At 41.9% G+C, this 21485-nt stretch overlaps 1 protein-coding gene across 1 annotated transcript in view; it reads right to left on the bottom strand.

Annotated features, from left to right (window-relative positions):
* GDPD4 (glycerophosphodiester phosphodiesterase domain containing 4) overlaps nucleotides 1-21485 on the bottom strand; it is a 371535-nt gene that overhangs the window by 45790 nt on the left and 304260 nt on the right. The window contains exons 9-10 of the mRNA XM_078658510.1: nucleotides 7778-7860; nucleotides 1113-1263 (exon numbers count right to left, since the gene is read on the bottom strand). Coding sequence (XP_078514636.1) covers nucleotides 1113-1263; nucleotides 7778-7860 — 234 coding nt within the window. The remainder of the gene's footprint in view (nucleotides 1-1112; nucleotides 1264-7777; nucleotides 7861-21485) is intronic.

Here is a 21485-nt window from a genome sequence, read left to right as displayed (position 1 = left end):
AGGTAATTATTTAAAAGGACACATTGCAGCATGCAGGATGCCTTTCAGGGGCATCAGTATGGTATGAGCAGGCCTTTGAGCACAGTGATGTGGAAGAGGACCAAAACCTGCACTGTTCTTCTGAAGTCTGTATCAGGTAGGTAGAAATTCACCTTTTCAAGACAGTGAGTCTTGAATTTATTGGCAGTGTGCTCTGTGAAGAGAACATGAGGTCTGTTGTTCTTTTCAATGTACTCGGTGAAATGGGTGTTGATGGCCTTCTCGATGACTTTGTCAATGGATTTTGTGTTGGGAGACAGCTGGAGTGAAGTTCTCTAAATTCATGCCAGCTAACTAATTTTGAATCTGTGGTTATCTGTTTCTGTAGGCAAACTGGATGAATTCTGTCTTGTTTCAGGTTCAGATTTAAATAGGTGCTTCAAATCCGGATAAGAATTAGTTTGGGGCAGGTTTTGAGTTGCTATATGTTATTGATGGAGGAGATTTTAAGGTAGAGTTTGTGCCATCTGCATAACAAAGGGCCTTGATGTTTTTGAAATGTGTGAAATCAAAGGGTTCCATGTAGATGCTGGAGATGATTGAGAGGGTACAATCCTTGGGGAAAAGATCCTGGGAGTACTCCACAGGAGGGCAATGAGTTTATGGCTTCTTGTTGTTTCCATCTAGACAATGTGGGCGAGGCTCGTCATGAAGGTAATGAACACATTCAAGATTGTGTTAGAGAAACCCATGAATGGTGTCAAACCATCTCAACGGCTGCTGAGAAATCAAACATGATCTTTGTGTCATTATGTGGGGGACATTGTCGTCTACACTCGAAGGGAAGCGATCTCTGCAGAGTGGTCTGAAGCAGTACTGGAAGTCCTGTAGAAAGGTTTTCTTGTTGATCTATCCTGTATTTGGATCATGGGTGCTTTTTCACTAGCTTTAAAGATGAAATGTGCTAACATCAGACTCTGGACAATTTACTGCTAAGTTCCACTATTGCTTTTGTTTTCAAAAGACATGGCCTGAGCAGAAACATACGCAAGTCCTCAATTGTCTGATGCTACTGGATCTACAAATGCAACTTGAGATATAGTGTATTGATTTGATAAGCGTCACAATCTTACCTTAATGAACCACTTCCCAGCATTCAAGCCTTTCAGTGCATCCCATGTAAACATAGCAGCATTTTCATTGGTTAGGTTTGGATAGACCTCGTGGACGTTCGTTGTTCTCTTTAAAGTGCCGTCGTGCATTAAGAAAGGGATACCATCATAGCTTTAAAAATGGAATACAATGTTTAGAAACACTAATTTCAAATGACCAGAATATCTCTAGTACACCCATGTTTTATAAAAAATCAAGATCAAATCAAGCAACAAGAAACATTCCCATGTATGCCTTTGTTCTAGTTCAAAGCACTGTCACCCTGGGCACACAACAGGAGATAAAAAGGTCCCAGGAGCCACTTATCACAACAATTAATTTATGTTTGCTTATAATAATGAAAATAATAATTTCTATGTACATAGCACTTACTACTGTAGTTTTGAGATGTCAGCGGTATAAATTATAAATATTAATATTACTTAATTTATTGGTGATAAATTTCTCAAACTCAGTATGATGAGCTGACCCTGCTATGTTTTGTATTTCTGACCCTCCTTGTCACACCAGATGTCAGCAGCGAGCACTCAGCTCACGAAATCATATCTGAATCATTTATGGCTAAGGCGTTTTGTATAGCATCCTAACACCTTGTAATATGAAGGGTTGTGTCTGCACAAGAAGCTTGACATCACGCAATGGTTGACTTAGCTTAGTTGATGTCTATGTGCAAATGTGAAGACATACTGCCTGTTCTAAGAGCCTCTTAAACATGTTGCCTTTGCTAGCATACACACTGCCAATGATTTTGTTATGAAGCCAAATATATTACCCCAGTTTCTATTTATTTATTTTATTTAAGAGTTTTATATAGCCCTGGCAAGATCCGAAGGACATCAGAGCGCTTTACATCAGTACATGTTCAACAAATAACGTATGATCAGTAACAGCTGAGTCGAGTTTCCTTTCCCTAGTTAGATCATCAAGTTTGGGACCATTTCCAGGAATTAGAGGGCAGCCTGATTTGACGTGTTATGAACATATACATCACTGATGAAGACATTTAGGAACTCTGGAAGACTCTACTGGTTCCAAAGGGCAGGAGGAGAACACATTGAGACATGCCTGTGTCTTAAACAGGTGTCAACCTCCTGCTTCATATGGACTAACACCCACATTATTGAAGAATGGAAACAACTGAGATGAACACATCAAAGTTTACCACTATATCAATAACAATGATTGCCAACCTATTAGCTATAAAAGGCTGCATCACAGGACATTTGTGAGACTTCAAATCAGAGGAGTGCATGCTGCTGTTGGGCCTGAGCACTATCGTCCCTCTGCCATACTGGCTTTTGTAAAGACAGCAAGGGGTTTCAGCAATGCTTCACAGGGATGTAATACACATTGTACTGTCTGCAATCGCATGTTAATGATTGTTTATTCTTTGAATTTTAATTATGGGCTATCACAAAGGCTGTTATAACAGATATATTATTCGATTAGTTACTGAATAAGATCATGGTCGTTCGCACTTGCCTGAATTTTCTTTTTCTTGTCGGAGTTTTATACAGCACAAACTTGACCCAAAAATATTGAAGCGCTTTACATGAGTACCAGTTGCATTACAGAGGGACACAATCAGGCATGGGGAGATTAAGTGATTTGCTCAGAATCACAGGATGTTGAGCGTCCCTGCCGAGACTCGAACCCGGTTCCCCAGCTTGGAGATCAACCGCTCTAACCATTGGAACAGGCTGATTTGGTCTAGACCCTAGGTGCAAACAAGGAACAATACTCTGAGAAAGCAGCTTGTACAGCTTATGCAGTAACAATGCCTGCTCCCTGAAAACATCAATCAGTACACTGTCATCAAAGTGGTTTGGGGCTAATAATGACTTTCTTTCACCCTGTTTATTTTAGAACATTTTATCCTCAGTGAGTGAAATGTTCTAATAGCATTATTGTCCTTCTACCTTGGGCTATACAAGTTGTTAAATCAATCAATTAGGTGGTTGTATAGCGTGGTTATTCACCCGGGGTGTGGGGGGCTGGTCCGTCTGGGTGTGTGAGGTTCAGTTAAAGAGCCAGGTCTTGAAGTCCTTCCTGAACATGCCTGAGGTGGAGGGGCAGGGTGTTCCCGGTCTTGGTGGCGAAGTAGGAAAAATATCTTCCTCCGGATCTGGTCTTGTGGATCTGTGGGAGGGACGGAGGCCGGAGCAGAGTTGTCTGGCGGATGTGTGGAAGTTGAGGCGGTGGTTTAGATATGCTGGTCCTGTGTAGTGGAGAGCTTTGTAGGCATGTGTGAGAAGATTGAAGATGATTCTCTTGTTGACTCGGAGCCAATGGCGTTGCCTGAGGTGTTGTGTCATGTGGCTGAGGCTGGGGATGTCGAGGACGAGTCTGGCAGCGGCGTTTTGGATGTTCTGTAGTCTTCTGAGATGCTTCTGGGTGATGCCGGCGTAGAGTGTGTTGCCGTAGCCCAGTCTACTGGTGATGAGTGAATGGGGGGCCGTCTTTCTGGTTTCCGTAGGGAGCCATCTGAAAGTCTTTCGAAGCAGGCGGAGCATGTGGAAACAGGATGATGATACTGCATTGATTTGGCGGTTCATTGAGAGCGAGGAGTCCATTAAGATGCCATGGTTGCATGCGTGGTCCATGGAGGTGGGAGGGGTTCCGAGCACAGAGGGCACCAGGAGTCGTCTCAGGTTGAGGGGATGGGTCCCAGGATGTGTACTTTGGTTTTGTCAGAGTTAAGCTTGAGCAGCTGTCTCGCATCCAGGTAACAAAAGCCTTTATTCCGTTGTGAAAGTTGATTCTGGCGGTTGTGGGTTCTTTGGTGAAGGAGATGATCTGCTGGGTGTTGTTGGCCTGTGAGATGATGTTGAGGCCATGGCTTCTGATGATGGCTGTGAGGGGAGCCATGTACATGTTGAAAAGGGTGGGGTCAGGCCACTGGGTCCTGGGGCACTCCACAGCTGATCTCTGCAGGTTCTGAGAGGGACGGGGGTAGTCTGACTCACTGTGTTCGGCCGGTCAGGAAGGAGTGGATCCAGTCCAGTGCCTTGTCACAGATGAGGTGTTGTGGAATCTCGTGATTAGGGTGCAGTGTGTGAGACGGTGTTGAAGGCAGCCGAAAGGTCCAGTAGGACGAGGGCTGCGATTTCTCCCCGGTCGAGAAGGAAGCGGATGTCGTCGGTGGAGGCGAAGAGTATGGTCTTGGTGCTGTGGTTGCTTCGGAAGCCTGAATGGGAGGTGTCCAGGAGGTGGTTATCTTCGATGTAGTCGCGAAATGGGCGTTGATGGCCTTCTCGATGACTTTGGTTGGATAGGGAAGGAGGGAGATGGTCTGAAGTTCTTGTGTTCAGTCATGTCGGTGGACGGTTTCTTCAGCAGGCGGTTGATCTTGGCGTGTTTCCAGTAGTCTGGGTAGGTGGGGGTTTCAATGGAGCAGTTGATGTTGTGGCGAAGCTCGAGGGGCAATGGAGACAGCTGCTCTCTGGAATATGGGGTACCGGCAAGGATCCGATGGGTCTCCTAAATCGATGCTTTTCATTGTCTTAGGTGTGTTGTTCACTGTGGTGAGTGGAGTCCAGTGGAGCAGAATCTGTTGGGGTGCGGCGTGGTTGCATGTCGTGGTGGTGGGCGTAGTGGCAGGTTCCTGGGTATTGAAGCTGTCATCGATCTGCTAAATCTTCTGGTGGAAGAAGGTGCAGAGTTTGTTGCAGAGGTCTTGGGAAGGTGAGACATCTGTGGTCTCGCTGGGTTAAAGGACCTCTTCGTTTTTTTTAATAAATCTTTATTATAATTCTAACTAGTGATAAATAATTAATATTTAATCTTTCACAATGTCAGCCCTCTGTTGCCCCTTTGTTTGACCATAACCCATATGATGATACTTGCCATGTGATATACAAGGAGGCTCAACTTGTAAGTGGCACCTTTACTTTCCGTAACAAATGTTATTATATTTATTGTAGTAATAACAGGCCACATAGGCCAGGAAGGAGTTTATGCTATTCCTTGCTAAAACAGATATCCTTGGCAGCAGTTTAACAGAGTCAGGCAACAGATGATCTCAAAATATTGAATTATACTAAGCAAAAAATAGCGTTATAATACAGCTGAAATCCATGCGGGATCCATGCGATATTTCCCTCTTTCCTTTGTTATATTTAATACTGCCTATTTATTTATTTATTGATTGTTCATTTTTTCCAAACATCGTGCATTAACTGAAATAATTGTCATGTTACACAATTAATTTTACCTTTGAACTTGTGGAAGATTCAAAAACCTTCAGTTGGACATTGCCCTCTCTGCAATGTCACCCCCAAACATTTTTATTTCATCCTTCCTGTTTTCTGAATGCATTTTTTGTTGCCTTTTCGGACTCTGTGCACTTTACCTCTGTTAACCAGTGATATAGTGCTCACCCCTGAAACATGGTCTTTTTGGCTTACACCTGATTGCTACATTTAATTTATTTGTAAGTCCTGCGTATATTGTAGCACGGGTACACAGGGCCTGTAAATTAAATGCTACTAGTGGGAAGAAGCACTCATTGTGATACCCTTTAAAAGTAGCCATTTACAACATGTCTAAGGGCTGCCATGGCAGCTGTAGTGCATTTTAAAACTGCTAATTTGACCTGGCACAACGAAACTTTTGTCAGGTGTAAACCTTCCTTTTTAATACATATAAGTCACTTCTAAAGTAGGCCCTTAACAGCCCAGAGGACAGGGTTCATTGTATTTAAAAAGTAGGACATGTGTTTTTAAGTTTTACATTACTTGGTAGTGAAAAACGTCTAAATTCGTTTTACGCTTCTGTAAGGCCTACCCCTCCCATAGGATATCGTTGGGTTACCATATTATATTCAATAGGTGCTAACATTTGATTGGGAGCAGGTAGAAATATCATGGTTGGACTCAAATGAATTGTAATTTAAAATCCTCTTTAAAGGTAAAAACTGATTTTATATTACAATTTTGAAAATGCCAATTTTAGAAAGTTGGCATTTTCTTGCCCTAAACTTTTTGAGGCCTTATAGGAGTTTTCATCTGGCTGAGCCCGTTAATTACTCCCCCATCAGGAATGCATACCAAGCCCAGACCACAGGACCTGGGTGCAGCTGGGACAGGGCCATCCTCAAGGATGATAGGAGTGGAGCTGTTACCTGCCCTACTTACATTTCAACGGGCTGCCTATAGCAAACCCTTAAAGGAACTTGTCACCACCCTTTTATCACCCTAGACCTCTTGGAGCCTGGGCATGGGAAGTAAGGAACTTTCGAGCACCAGATGTCGGGTTGGGTTAGAAGTTGCTCCAAACGTAAATGGTGGCACCACATATAAATACTGGACCTCCAGAGCCACTCATCAGTACACTCTTGGACCTGTTGACATTACAGAAGAAGGACTTCCTTGTTCTTCAGAGGACTGCACTGCTGCTACCAGAAGACTACCCTGCTGCTTGAGGTCAGCCCTTTCTTCAGAGGACTGCATGCTGCTACCAAAGTACTGCTCTGCAGCTTGAGGCCTGCCTTGTTCCGCAGATTACTGTCCTGTTGCCCGATGCCTGCTTTGCTCTTCAGTGGACTGCCCAGCTGCTGGAGGGCTGAAATTTTTCCTGATAATGAAGACTGGACCTGCTCCCTTCATCCCAAGCTAACCTTTGTGACTCCAAGGATTAGTTGGCTCACCTCCTGTTATGGGCTACAGGAACACAACAAGCCCCATGGGCCTCCAATCACCTACTCAGCTGACTAGCCGCAACTGGCCCTGCCTGGACCTGCCTGGGCCCTGCTGGCATGGTTTTATGATCCCCAAGAGGTGCTTCCCCAGGTCCTAGATCCTTGGCTGCCACCAGTTGAGCTCTTGCTGTGAAATTCTGAATATTTGAACTCACCGCATCAGACTTTGAGAAGGTAACTTTTTCAACGGTTCCTGTATCTGGCCCACACTCCATCCTGGTCACCCTGAATTTGTGACTTTGTCCTGGTCTAGCACGACCAGAATCCCACCGTTAGTGCTTTCTGCTTCTTGGTGCTATTTCTACTTAACATTTTGAAATTGCCTAATTATGATTCTACGGATCTAATTTGTTTCCTTTTGGTGTTATTTTATTTTTATTTTTTTACTCTTTTTCTAAATTGGTGTGCGATATCTCTTGTGTTGTGTTTTGTCTTGTGTGCAATATAAACATGCTCATTGCCTGACTGATTTTGTGTCAAGCTATCAGGGGGTTAAGTACAGGTTAATTTAGTGACTGTTAAGGTTCACCCTAGCATGGATAGGGGTTGTTGCCGGAGTAGGGCTTCCACCCCCCCCTCAACCAATAACCCAATTTCTTACACCTTCATATTTTCTTAATATTCTGTTTTGGAAGTATTGAGATGAAACTTGACAGCCATGCTACCTTAGTTGACCAGTACTAGAATATGTGCTCAATCTTCTTAGGAGTGGCTTCCATTTCAGCAGTTAAAGTATCTCAGTGAGTTAACCACTTCTGAGATCTGTTTGACATCCTATAGGACATAACTTTAAATATAGCAGGGCCAATTCAACCATTGCGCTGTCCAAGGTCAATAAGATTAGTATCAGTGATTATTATCTACATTTTACTTTTACTCCTCTATGCAGTGGTGCTTGCATCAACAACCCAGCTGTATTCATCTTACCTCATTGTGACATCAGTTTCAAGGCCTGCTGCTCCATGCTCTATAGTCTTCTCAAATGACAATTTGGTGTTTTCAGGAGCCAGCTGTTGCAAGAAGACAAAAAGGGAAAACCTGTGTTCATAAATTACAGACATATCCCATGCTACCCTATGTTTCTTTGAACCTTATCTTAGCAAGTTTCACACTTTCCTTCTTCTGTCTTCAGATATTTGAGATTCACTTACCAAAGTGCACAATGTAAGAATTATTCTGGCAGAATTACTTATGCTTCTGTCTAACATATAGCATATTCATCTATACACAATACCATCTTCAAATGTAATTTCTGTTGAGGAGACAGCTTGATGTAAACGCAGTTATTCATAAATGTTGTTTACATGTGTTGCCTGCACAAATTATGTCATGCTGACTTTGCCAATGCTAGGAAAAAATAGCAAAACAAATTACTTTCTGTATACAATTCATGAAAAATTGAATCTGACAAACAGCTGAGGATTAAGTTGTTTTTTGATGGAAAAGTGTTCCTTGTGCATTCCAGTGGAAGGGCTTCCTGTTCCTAGAAGGCAGAATGATACACCAAATAGCCAATCGCATCAGGTGAGAGTCTAAAACTCCTCTTGGTGAAACCAATCGTCTGTGTATTTTAAAGAATTGTAACAATGTATTTTGCAAACAGCTGCACTGTGAAGCCAGACCTAAACATGCACACATATGAACTTGTGTTGATGGGCACTGAATAGATGTAGAGGACAGGAGTACTCATGGGGGTATAACAACAGGATGCAATTCTCAGTAAGAGGATATCTCATCAAGAGCAAATTTACCTGAATGGAAATTGAAGGTGAGAAACCTGGTTGTTTCAGGCAAATAGGCCTGTGTGTGGCGGCCTCTACAATGGCAGGAACTGTTTGTTCTTACCTTTGTATGTGTCTCACCTTTGGATGGAGAAAAAACAACATAATTGGTTCTGTCAATAAATACAAAGTAGTGGTTTGTGAAAGACAATGTATGGAGATACAACTAATTTAGGGTGATGGTCATATTCATAAACTTGATGTGCCAAGGGATATAGCTTACGTTTGTAAGTAGCTCAGCAGCAACGGAGAGTTGAGCATATTCATGCTATGAGATTTGAACTCTACAACAGTTGTAGTACACACAGTCTGTTTGTGGTAGTTGTGTGTAACAGGACAAATACTTCGCCCCTAGAGAAAAATGGACAATTTACCAACCATAGAGCAACACCTACTTTTCACTCGGACCACATCGTCAGTCCACACAGCATCTAACTATAGCATCATTTAGTTTGCAAGGCCTCCTAGTCTCTGACACAGTTTCTTCTAAACAGCTCATGGTGTTTTAGTTTACTCTACAAAAGTAGAATACAAACAAGGTCTCAATGACAAACTCAAAGAACGACAATCATGGATATCTGTCAGCACAAGACTATGCTAGAACATCTGGGGTATCACATGCCTGACTCTCTGCCAACAGCCTACGCAGCACAGTAGCCGACCTCTTCAGCATACATAGTAGAGACTGCACACTATGTCAGGCTCTTCCAAGACTCATCAGCCTCCTTCGAACATAGAGCTCTATACAACCTTATGATCATCAAGGGCTTATGAGCATAATAATTGTTGGAAACAGTGCACCCTGCCAAAGAGATATGCTGTTGCCAAAATAAAAAATGTAGCATGGTTAGTAAGTCTAACGCACAGGCCAAAACCAAAAAGCTTGTCTCCAAAAAGCAAAAGCTAAAGTATATGGATCAGCAAGGAATGGACCAAGGATGATCAGCTGACAAACTAAAGGAAGTGGAAAGAAAAAATGACAGACTCAGATAATTACTGTCCTCAGTATTGGCCAAGTGACTAGTGGAGATAGGCAGACGCTTCAGCAGATATAGGGTGGAAAGTTGCTCCTTGACTTCAGGCTGTCGAAGGTCTTACTTTTACGTTTCATGCTGGACTAGAGCTTCCATCTTGGAGAGTTTACCTTCATGCAGAAAAGCAGCCCTCTTTTTCTGTCTCATGAGGAGCAAGTTTCCGGCTGCAACTTCCGTGTTGTAGGACCACTTCGTGAAGTTGCAGAACCTAAATCCTCAGTAATCTGCCAGATGTCACTGATTTCGGTGGGATGTACTTTATCTTCAATCGTAGTTCCAGGAGGCTTCAGCGGGTTTTTGTAATCCTATAGTTCTATTCACTTGTCGCCCAGGAGAATTCAGACAAAGATGCGGAAGGGGGTAGGCTTAGGAGGGTAGCAGGAACAAACAGGTCCCTGTATTTACAGGATTGAAGGATACATAAAGAACAAGTAGCAGAAAGTAATCCTTGCTAAGTTTTTTAGGTCTTGCCTACCCAGCACGCATGCGCTGCGTAGGAAAAAGACCTATAGAAATCGCTTCGGCTTTTCAGCCAAAAACGTGCACACATTGCATTGCTTTCAATGGCAATGCATGCACGTTTGGCGATTCCCTTGCGGTAGCGACCTTTGGCAACATATGTTTTCTCGCTCCCGCAAGTGAATCACTGTCTGTTCTCTCGCACTCCCCCCACCCCTCCCACTTGTTAGCCCAGCACTGTTTCACTTTCGAGGCCGCAGGGCAGCATTTGTGTTTCAGCGCTTGTTCTTTTGTGCCCTCATCCTGTCTCGTATTCCTTCATCTCTTGTGTTTTACTCACCCTTTGTTCTACTGCTTGAACTCCATCCACCCTTTAAATGTGCTCATTTTTTTGCTATAAACGTATGATTGTGTCACGTTCGTTCATATGCCTTCTGTGACCGCCCCTCGCTTCATGCCCTGTCTTGTTATCACCTTATCACATCGCCCCCTTCCCCAAAAATCACATTGTTGCATACACCGTCTTAATCTGTTTCTCTTTGCTCTTTATTTTTATTGCCCCTTTTGTGCTTTCTTGTAATCCGTACTTCCACCTTGTCGCTTCCACACATTTCAAGCACCTCTACACCTCTAGAGCCCCTTTTCCGCCATTGCTCTGCTACAGGGAACTTTCGCTTTTCAGATATATCGACGCCTTTTCACGTCGGCTGCTCCCAGCATTACATAAACCCAGCCTGCATTGAGTTCACCGAGTTACCTTCACTTTACTTGATAGTAGGAAAGAGGCAGACATTGTTCCACAGATTTCGAACTGAATTTAAAAGGCACAGCAAAATATTTTACCGAGTTTCTTTTTTTAAGCCGCAGTCAATATGTTTAGGGGTATCCTAACGTATTTCTTCGTTTCGCAACTTCGTCAAATTGCAGCCATGATGACGAGAGAGAAAGAAAACATAAAAGCAAAAGAGCGTCCTGCTCTTAAACAGAAACTCCTGCGTGGTCTACAACTGAACTTAGCAGATCTGGGTGCACGCTATGCAGCTTATTCGGCAAATGTAATGCTTACGGTGAAGCACAAACGAAGACAGAAACAGTTTAACGATTTCTGGTCTTTAGCTGGAGGAATTGTAGGATGAATTTGGCCATTCTCTCAGTAGAACAAAAAGCGGGTTATTTTCTGTTGAGAATTATGAATGTGCCTTCAGTTCAACGATTGCTTACTGCGCGATATATACCTACACCTGGCCATTTCCTTCAGAATGTTAGCAATTTCATGCTCACTAATTTTTCATATCTGAACCAGATGCATATATGCTTTCTCTTGTTGTTTCAAACCAGACATTAAACACGTGCATTTTCATGATTTCTGCCCTTTGATAACAGAACCTCTGCTTAAAAAGATTTTTCTATAATCTGTATCCATAACAAAAAAAATATTGGTTGCATGATTAATTACATATTGCTTAGAGGGCATTTTGAATGACACACCAGTCCTCTGGGTAACCCCTATTTTCACAAGGCCACCACTAACTAAACACGCATTGGCATAGTCAATAGGTCTCGCCTTTGGGACCTTATAAGTGTTTAGCCATGCAACAGTTGATGTTGTTGCACCAAGGAAATTGTGCTGCATAACTAAATACTTATAAGGGTCCCAAAGGCGAGACCTATTGGCCATGCCAATGCTTGTTTTATTGACTGCTGACTCCCACCTTTTAAGAAAAGTAAAATATTTCTTATTTAACAATAGCACCCAGTGGTGCTGGAACGATTTGTAGAGTGGGGGTGCTGTTCAATAACATTGCCCCACTAAAGACATAGGGGATATCTGACAGAGTTTTTTCTAAACACAAAAATTATGCCAGAAGAAAAGCCTTTGAAGGACCCCTTTATTGCTTATTCTCCATCTAAACCATTTCAGATTTGATGGTGGTGCTAAAGCACCTCCGGCACCCCTAGTTCCACACCTACTGCTAGAACCAAACGATAATGTTCGTACAAACATGCATACACACACACACATTCTAAAATAAGGAATCTTACAGCCACATGCATCAACAGAAGGAATTGCGATTCCTAAATAGCGATTTTTAAGGAATCGCAAAAGCCTATGCATGTAGGAATCGCTATAAAAATAGCGATTCCTACACATTCATTAATTGCTACTCGCAAATTGCGAGTCGCATTTAAGGAATGCTGTCCCATTCATTCCTATGGGCCTCCAGGCCCATAGGAATGAATTGGAGATTGCATGAGCAATTTGCGAGTACCAGTAGGTACTCGCAAATTGCTCATGCAATTTCAAGGGTACAAGGGTGTCAAAATGACACCCTGTTGCACCCCTGAAATTGATCTGTGCACATATGTTGCACACACACATGCCTTAAGGGCATCTGTGTGCGCAACATGAAACTTTGAAAAATGCACAAGTGCATTTTTCAAAGTTTTTGCAAATTACCATGAAGTTCAACTTCATGGTAATTTGCTACTCCTATTAGCGAAATCGCATTTTTTTTTACTTTGATGCATTGCATTTAAGGAATCTCAATTTGGGATTCCTTAAATGCAACACATAGTTTTTATTTTTACACCCTGGGCCGCCACAAATAAATTACTAGGCAAGGATTCCCAGAGGTGCATTTTAACATTCACCTTCATCCACTTCACACTATCGCACGACACCCGCTCCGCTGTAGTCAGGCGTTCAAGCACAACCAGGCGGCACTCAGCTGCCTGGTTGGACCCCGATGATGAAGCATGACACCAACCAGGTTGGTGTGTGAGGGGTTTTAAAACAAAGACTGCTTGTGCCCAGCTGACACAGCTACGTTTACAGGTGACATGGAATACTAACCAGATTCCATCACTCCAACACAGTGGGCCAGTCCTCGTTGTTTATCTGAATTTACCCCAGGGGTAGGGACGCGCCCCTCATAACCCTTGCTCTCGATTTTGGTTACTCTGCTGTTAGATATTTGACATATTACACCATATAAAGAGTGAAAGATTCCATAGTCTTCCATGCCTTGAATGGTGCCAGGCAACTGAAACACAGAACATCTAACACGCATCAGGTGATGGGAGGAATGATTGCAATACATCTAACTCCCGGCGATTGCTCAGACAGCATTTAAACTCATACTTGTTTTGCTCACTGTATAACTGGAACCGAACTACACCAGACTGAAGAGGGCTTATCAAGCCAAAACCTGTCTTGGGTTGTTTGTTTTCCAGTTCAGAGAGGACCTGGCTTAGCAGTCGGGCTGCCCTGTCCCTATTGGAGCAGGACCAAGACTGATTTGCATATGGCTGTCCCTGATCTGAAGTGGTATGGTCGGCAAAAGAAAGATGAGTTGGAATCCTACCCCAAGAGTTTGCCAGTGGTTAGATTTATTGCAAGCCTCTTCCACCACCTTTTAAGTGTTTAACAGATACACCGCAATAGGCCTAAGAACGTAAACGTTGAGCCACATACTTTGACAACTCTCTTTCAAATAGCCCACTTGCAATCGAGTGGACAGAACCAAATAGTAAGAAACAGACAGGGTTCAAATGCAGTAAACCTGTGGTCTGGAAAAAAGGTAGAAAGACTAAGGAATGAGCTAGGAATGAGCCAGCATGATAAATAAGGCTCCCAGTGTTCTTTTTTTACGGATTTTTACATATAAATACAGAAAGAAAACAATGTGTTTTCTGTCTGCATTTATTTTTAAAATTGGATAAATACAGAAAATTGGGCTTCTTTTAAGGGACTCTGTGCTGTCTTTCATGAATTATAGTCTAACAGCTGAGCAGATGGACAGCAAGGGAAATTAAAAAAACACAATGTAATTTGATTAAATAACAAAAGTGAGTTACAAAACTTTGTGCGCAAAATTAGACTCCATAAATATTTTGAGGGAAAAGAAAGAGCTCCCACAGACAATAAATCTGGCCTACGCCCCAAGTCACTATGGACTCCATTGAACTAAATGGTTAACAAAAATGTACCGAAACCATAAATACCATCACCAGTCAAGGATAGATTTTATTCTAGTTAATCGTAGGCTGGTAGAATGTGTAAAAGCTATCCGCTATCTTCCATCCCATCTATCAGACCACTCCGCAGTATTTATAGATCTTGAGGGGTTCCCAATGGTCTCTAGAGCTTGGTCTTTTGATCGTTCGTTTTTATCAGCATCAGAGGATATATCTTTTCTAAATGTGGAATCCCAGCATTTCTTGCAGCGTAATGTGGGATCAGCCGCTTTGGGGATTGTATGGGATTCCTATACGGCCTTTTTACGTGGAATTATTACTAGTAAAGTTTCTTTCCGTAAGAAGAGGTATAGAGAAGAAATAGCTAGCTTAGAGGCTGATATATTGAAAACCCAAATTGAGATTGACCAAGCTCCTCCAGGTATACCAACACAAATACTTAGTAATAATCTCGTAACCTTAAAAGGCCAAATGGAATCAGTGCTTCATCAACGTCTGCAAGAGAAATGGGATGCTAGCAAGTTGGCTCATTTTGAGTTTAGGGAGGGAGCTGGAAAACTTTTGGCCTGGAAAGCAAAGACGGACTTGTGCAGTAATAACATCAACTCAGTGGTCCATGAGAATATATCTTATACATCAGATTCTGATATTAGGAGAATCTTTAGAGATTTTTTCCAGTCAATCTATCAGGAAGATAAAATCCTGGACAAAGAAAAAATGGAGAGTTGGTTAAGAAAGATACCCCTTCCAAAACTATCTGAGGCGCAACGGGCTTCCCTGGATAAAACCATCACAGATGAGGAGGTTAAAGCTGCTATTCTACACGGCAAGAAGGGGAAAGCAGCCGGTCCAGACGGTCTACCAATTGAAATTTATAGGGCCCTGGAACAGGTAACTGTCCCCTTTCTTACAGTGTTATTTAACCAGATATTGCAGGATGGAATATCTCCCCCTGTGTCTTGGGATAGTGGTTCCATCACACTAATCTTATAACCAGGGAAGTCTGCAACCTCCTGTGGGTCTTACAGGCCTATATCCATTCTGAACGTGGATTATAAGATCTTTTCCACAGTTCTAGCAAAGAGACTTAGTAGAGTGGCACCAGACATCTTACATCGGGACCAGAAAGGATTTGTGAAAGATCGGCAACTGTATGAACTGACCTATGACCTGATAGGAGCCATAGATATGGCGACAATACATTCTCTTCCACTGGCAGTTCTGACGCTGGATGCTACCAAGGCCTTTGACAGGGTGAATTGGTCATACCTGTCGGGAGTCTTGGCTAAGTTCAATATTGGAGACAGCTTTAGCCGAGCCATTAGTCTTCTTTATTCGAATCCATCAGCCAGGGAGTTAGTGAATGGTGAACTAGCTGACCCCTTCCCCATCACAAGGGGAGCACGCCAGGGCTGCCCTCTTTCCCCCCTTTTGTTTGACCTCTATATAGAGCCCTTTGCCCAGTTGTTGAGGGGTGAGGAATCTATTAAACCATTTGTTTTTGAGGGGTGGGAAAGGAAAATAGCACTCTATGCTGACGATATTTTGATATTCTCCACAGATATACGCTCAGCTTTTCCAGCAATCATTAAGCTGGCCTTGGAGTTCGGGGAAATATCTGGTTACGAAGTTAATGCCTCAAAGACCGAAGTAATGGTCTGGAATGATGGAGATTGCGAGATGGGGTTTCAACTCTCATCTAGTCTGAGATATTTGGGCCTAAACATTATTAAAGATATTAACAAACTAGCTACAATCAATTTTTCAGCCGTTGCTAGGGAATGCCGTTTACTCATGCAATCTTGGACATATCTTCCACTATCTCTGCTGGGTCGGGTTAATTTGGTTAAAATGACTATTTTGCCAAAGGTATCTTTTCTTTTTAATACCATTCCTCTTTTTTTTGATTCTGTAGGTATTTCTAAGTTACAGGGAGATATAACATCTTTCATTTGGGCAAAACATATCCCAAGGATTGCCTGGAAAAAGCTTAGGCGCAGGAGGGAAAAAGGGGGGTTGGCTGCCCCTGACTTGCAAACATATGCGTGGGCGTTCCAACTGAGCCAGGCTCGAATGTTATTAAAGATGCCGACAGATCAAGGGGTGGGCTATATGTTTTCAGCCATGCTTAGGGGGGAAGCAGCAGCACAGTCAGGTTTTCTATTTAAGTTCGGAAACCCAAAGTTCTTTAAAAAAAAAATCAAATTGAAGGTTCTACAGGGGATGGCAAGAGTATGGTGCAAGGTGAGGAATCTGACAAAACTGGGATATTTTTCTAGTAGAACCCCATTATGGGGTTCCCCAGGGAAGCCTGGATGGCTGGAAGATAGTTTGGCTGCACCCTTGCGAGATGGTGGGCTTGAGACATGGGGAGACATCTTTGTGGAGGGTAATTTATTACCTTGGGAAACCCTAAAAGATAAAACAGGATCTAATCTCTCTAAATTTAAATACATCCAGATAGCCAGTTGGGCACAGTCCCATTCTATGCAGGCTTTAGGTCGAAGGGGAGCTCCAGTTGGGGGTGGCAACCAACTGGAAACTTTACTTTTGGACAAACCACCAGGCAAAAAAGAAATATCGCTGTGGTACAATCTGATACTAGAGGAGTCTGAAGGGGAATTCCAACTACCCGAGCTGTTGTGGGGCTCCTCTTTAGCCTGTAGCAATATAGTAGATTTATGGTCCTTCTCATTCAGGGTCTTATGGGACATTGTGAAACCCGCATGGTTGCGCAGGAATCATCTGTACACGCTTCACAGAGCATACTATTCTCCAAATAGGTTGGCAAAATTTGTTCAAGGTTCCTCTGTGGCATGTGCTAGATGCAGCTTAGTAAATGCCAGTGATGCCCATATGTTCTTTGAATGCCCCTCTATCAGTGCTTTTTGGGACACCATTAGTAAAGTACTTACATCATCTATGGGCCAGCAAATCTCGATCGATCTTCCTCTAGCAATTATGGGAGTAATGGATGAAGTGCGGAGTCCTGCGAAAAATCTACTCTTTCACTCAATTTTATTGGCTAGGAGAGAAATCTGCAAAAAGCGGAAGATCACCATCCACCTACATTCTCAGATTGGAGAGCTTCAGTTCTACAAGTATCCAAACTTGACTTGGTCAGAACCGGGAACCGGAATAAAAGGGCTTTTTGGCATATGCATAAATGGAATTAACTAACCGGGGTTTTTTTTTTTTCCCGGTCCAATGATTAAGCTGCTGTGGTTTTCACCCTCAGTACGTGCTTGGCTCAGGGTCGGCTCCCTAGCTACGATGGCAGCACTTTCCACGTTTTTATTGGATTCAATGTATGGGTCCTGAATGGCTCTTGTATGCTGAAGGGTGTTGGTACAGGAAGATCACGTAAGCTCTACCAGTAGTATACTGAGGCAGTATCTGAGTCCATTGGTACCTGTCATCTTTGAAACCATGGTGGAAAATGAGGACAAAAAAAGAAAAAAGTAGAAACCTTTGAAAAGGTGATAACGAGGGGTTCGGAGGATATATTAGCTCAAAGGATTTGGGTAAAGAATAATCTCACAATGGGAGAGAAAAAGGCCCTAAAAAGTCTTGAAGAAAACGAGGAAATTACCATCAAACCAGGACACAAGGGGAGAAGCATAGTTGTACTAGAAACATCAGACTATGATAGGAGAATGAACCTCCTTCTAGATAACCCAAACCACTATGTAAAATCTAACATGCAAGAGTGGCAAGATTTAGGGAGACACATTAAGAGCCTACTCCTCCTGGCTAAGGAGGATGGAGTAATCAATCAGGAAGAATTTAATTTTCTTAACAATGAAACACCAACCATTCCGGCAATCTACGGGTTGCCGAAGGTACATAAAAATATCAACGATCCGCCCATGCGGCCGATAGTTTCGAGCATAAACTCTCTGACGGAACCCCTGAGTAAATATGTGGACAAGTTTATCCAACCATTGGTTACAGAGCAACCAGAATATATAAAAGACACCATGGATATGATAAGCAAGGTGGAAGGCACTGAGTTTAATCCCTGCACCCAATGGTTGGTAACGCTTGACATAGAAGCGCTTTACACAAACATTCCCCAAAATGACACCATAAAGGTGATCAAAAAGCTGTTAGGAAATGAGGACGAAGATCTGTCCGAACACTCAATATTTATGATAGAATGTGTAGAACTGATCCTCAAGAATAATATTTTTCTATTTAAAGAAAACATGTATAGGCAAACAAAAGGGACCAGCATGGGGGCCACCTGCGCCCCTAGTCTGGCATGCCTGTACGTGGCGGATTTTGAAAATAAGCATATATTCAACTCACTAGCGCCCTTTTATGAAAACATTTCAAAATGGTCCCGATTTATAGATGATATATTTTTCATCTGGCAAGGAAATGAAGGAGATCTGATAGAATTTATCACTTGGCTCAACTTAGGGGATGAGAATTTGAAATTTACCTCCTCATACAGCAATGAGGCATGTGATTTCCTAGATATCAAAATAAAAAATGTGGAGGGTTTTCTGGTGGTGGAGTTATTTACAAAACCATCAGATCGCAACACTATGCTCCACTTTACAAGCCATCATCCCGCTGCTCAAAAAAACAATATACCATTTGGACAATTTTTAAGAGTGCGGCGTAACTGCACAACAAAAAAAGAATACGACAAACATGCTAATATTTTAACTAAAAATTTTTTAGAAAGAGGGTACCCCAAAACAATGGTAAAAACAGCTTACAAACGGGCCAAGTATTACAATAGGGAAAGCTTATTTGAACCAAAAATCAGACAAGAGAATCATGTCAAACCGATTGTTTTTGTGACCAATTTCTCCTGTATATCTAATAAACTAAAAAACTGCATTAACAGCAATTGGAAATTGATCAACGAACCCGGCGAAGTCCCTATGCCCAAACCTATTTTCGCCTTCAGAAGGAACAGAACAGTCAGGAACTGTTTGGTCCAAACTTATCCGAATAAAAGCAAAAGGAACTTGATTAGGACCATAGATGGCACAACACCAACAGGCAATGTTGCCTGTGGTAGCTGTAGAAACTGTCCTCTAATAATACCAGGCCCCAATATAAACTATGAAAACATAACACACACACAAAGTCCTTTTTAATTGCAGAACCCAAAATGTCATTTACATGATTAAATGCCCGTGTGAAAAGGCGTACATAGGGGAAACACAACGGGAAATAAGAGTTAGGATAAATGAGCATAAGTCAGCCATCCGCACGAAGAAGGCAACAGCACCCTTGCTGATGCATTGGATGGAAAAGGGCCACCAGGTGGAAGACCTGAGATGGTGCATTCTAGAAGTTGTTAATCTGAACAGAAGAGGAGGAGACCTAATCAAAAAACGTAAACAAAGTGAAAAATATTACATGTCCAGGTTCAGCACTTATAAAACAGGACTGAATAATAAAGAAGAATGGGAGAGAATCCTATAACGCACAAACTAATAACCAATAATTTGGGCAGAAAACAGGATACAACCAGGGTAGTGCATTTTACAGATAACTTTGCAAATAATTTTATGACGGAAGTATCCCCCCCGGTCAGAACATAAGAATGTTCTTATGTAATTATTAACAAAGAAGGGAATCAGTCCCTAAAATAATACATAGACTAAACAAACAACATAACAGTTGGTAATAAGATGCAGGATAATTTAATAATAAAAAATTCCAACTATTTAGCAAACACAAGAAAAAATCCCCTTCTACCATTACCCAGAAATTAAAGGGGATTAACTAATAGTATCAGGTTATAGTGAGTTGCATTTTAGAAGACCATGGGTAGTATTAGTAAGCTAAAAGTAGATGCCCATAAATATAGCAATAACAGTACACAAACAACATAACAAATGCCCAACCCAAGATGGCGGCCGCTTAACTAGGTCGGTAAACGCCGATTGCAACGTCCAATATTGGAACCACAAGGACAAACATGAGGGATTATCTAGAACACGACAGGGAAAGGGCAATAAAAAGACAATAATATGATGGCCATAAAATAAAAACGATCGTAAATTAAAATATGACCTATGGGTCTTTTAAATTAGGAAGTAGCGAACAAAATGTTGCGCATACAAATAGAGTACGGTTGATAACAAATCACAATAAACAAGACTTGTGAAAATAGTGTAAAGTCATCAATGCAGTAACTCGATAGTTTCCCAATCTAAAATGGCGGCCACCAAACAAGACCGATCATGAATTAAATATGACCAATGGGTCTTTTAAGCCAAAAAACAGCCAACAAAGAGGAGCGCATACTAATCGAGTGTTGTTAACAAATCCCAAAACGACAAGACTCAAGATTGTGCGAAGAATGCAAAGCCAGCAATTTAACGAGACGGATAGTCCCCCAATTCAAAATGGCGGCCACGTATAAGGTTCGGTCATCGCCGATCGAGACCTTGAACAATGTAAGCAAAGGCATTAAAAAAAGGGTAACATAGCCAAATGCATAATAATGGAGAACAAATTAAATAAACCTGAATGCCCACACTAGAAAAATCCATAAAGCTATTTGCCTAGTGCAAAATAAACAACAGAGAATATCTGAAGGACTAACTATAAATATATTCTCGTTATCTCACAGTAGAGCCCTAATGGAAAACAAATAACACTACAAAGCAAGTCAGTTTGAATATCAGCCCAACAAATGAATAAAAGGTGATTCTACAGTATAAAGTATGAGTACATAACACACTACAAGATGGCGACCGCGCCGAGAACATCAAACTCCTAAAAATACACCATTGGATCATGACAAGGAAATTAGGTGTGAGCAATTAACTAATTAGTGAGAGTATTTATACCAGGTAGAAGGAGAGAGCAAATCATTTCCAAACAACTCTGGAAGGAGGAGGACGCCACGCAGTTCAGCTACCTTAAACAAGTAAGCAAGAGAGGGGGAGCCACTAAAAATTTAAACCTAGAAAGGTAGCAGGCACATAACATTGTCTGAACAAGTGAATTTAGACCTTGTCTGTTGTTTTTCTAGAGTTGGCTGCTAATTTAAAAAGGCCCAACAAAGAGATCTTTGATTTCACACTAAAAGATAAGGAGGAAATCAAGTTCACAGCAGCTCTCTTTACCAGAAAGGTAAGATCTTTATGACAGAGGGTAAGGACTTCTGGAAGTAAATCAATGCCCAGATAGTCTAAAACACAAATTATCTTATAGATAAAGTGGTGAGAAGAATAGCAACAGGTAGCTCCCAGAGGCGTCCGCCCAATCTTTCAAGAAACCACAAAAATAGGACCGGTAAGCCTTTTATTTTAAATGTTTTATTTTTTATTTGAATTTTAAAAATAACAGAGACAGAAGGTTATTGAATAGTGGAGAATAACCTTAGAAATGAGTCAAAAAGGCAAC

This window comes from Lissotriton helveticus, chromosome 8 (assembly GCF_964261635.1).
Source record: "Lissotriton helveticus chromosome 8, aLisHel1.1, whole genome shotgun sequence".
NCBI classification, from domain to species: Eukaryota; Metazoa; Chordata; class Amphibia; order Caudata; family Salamandridae; genus Lissotriton; species Lissotriton helveticus.
The sequence above is the reverse complement of the archived record's forward strand: the minus strand, read 5'-3'. Positions and strand labels throughout refer to the sequence as shown.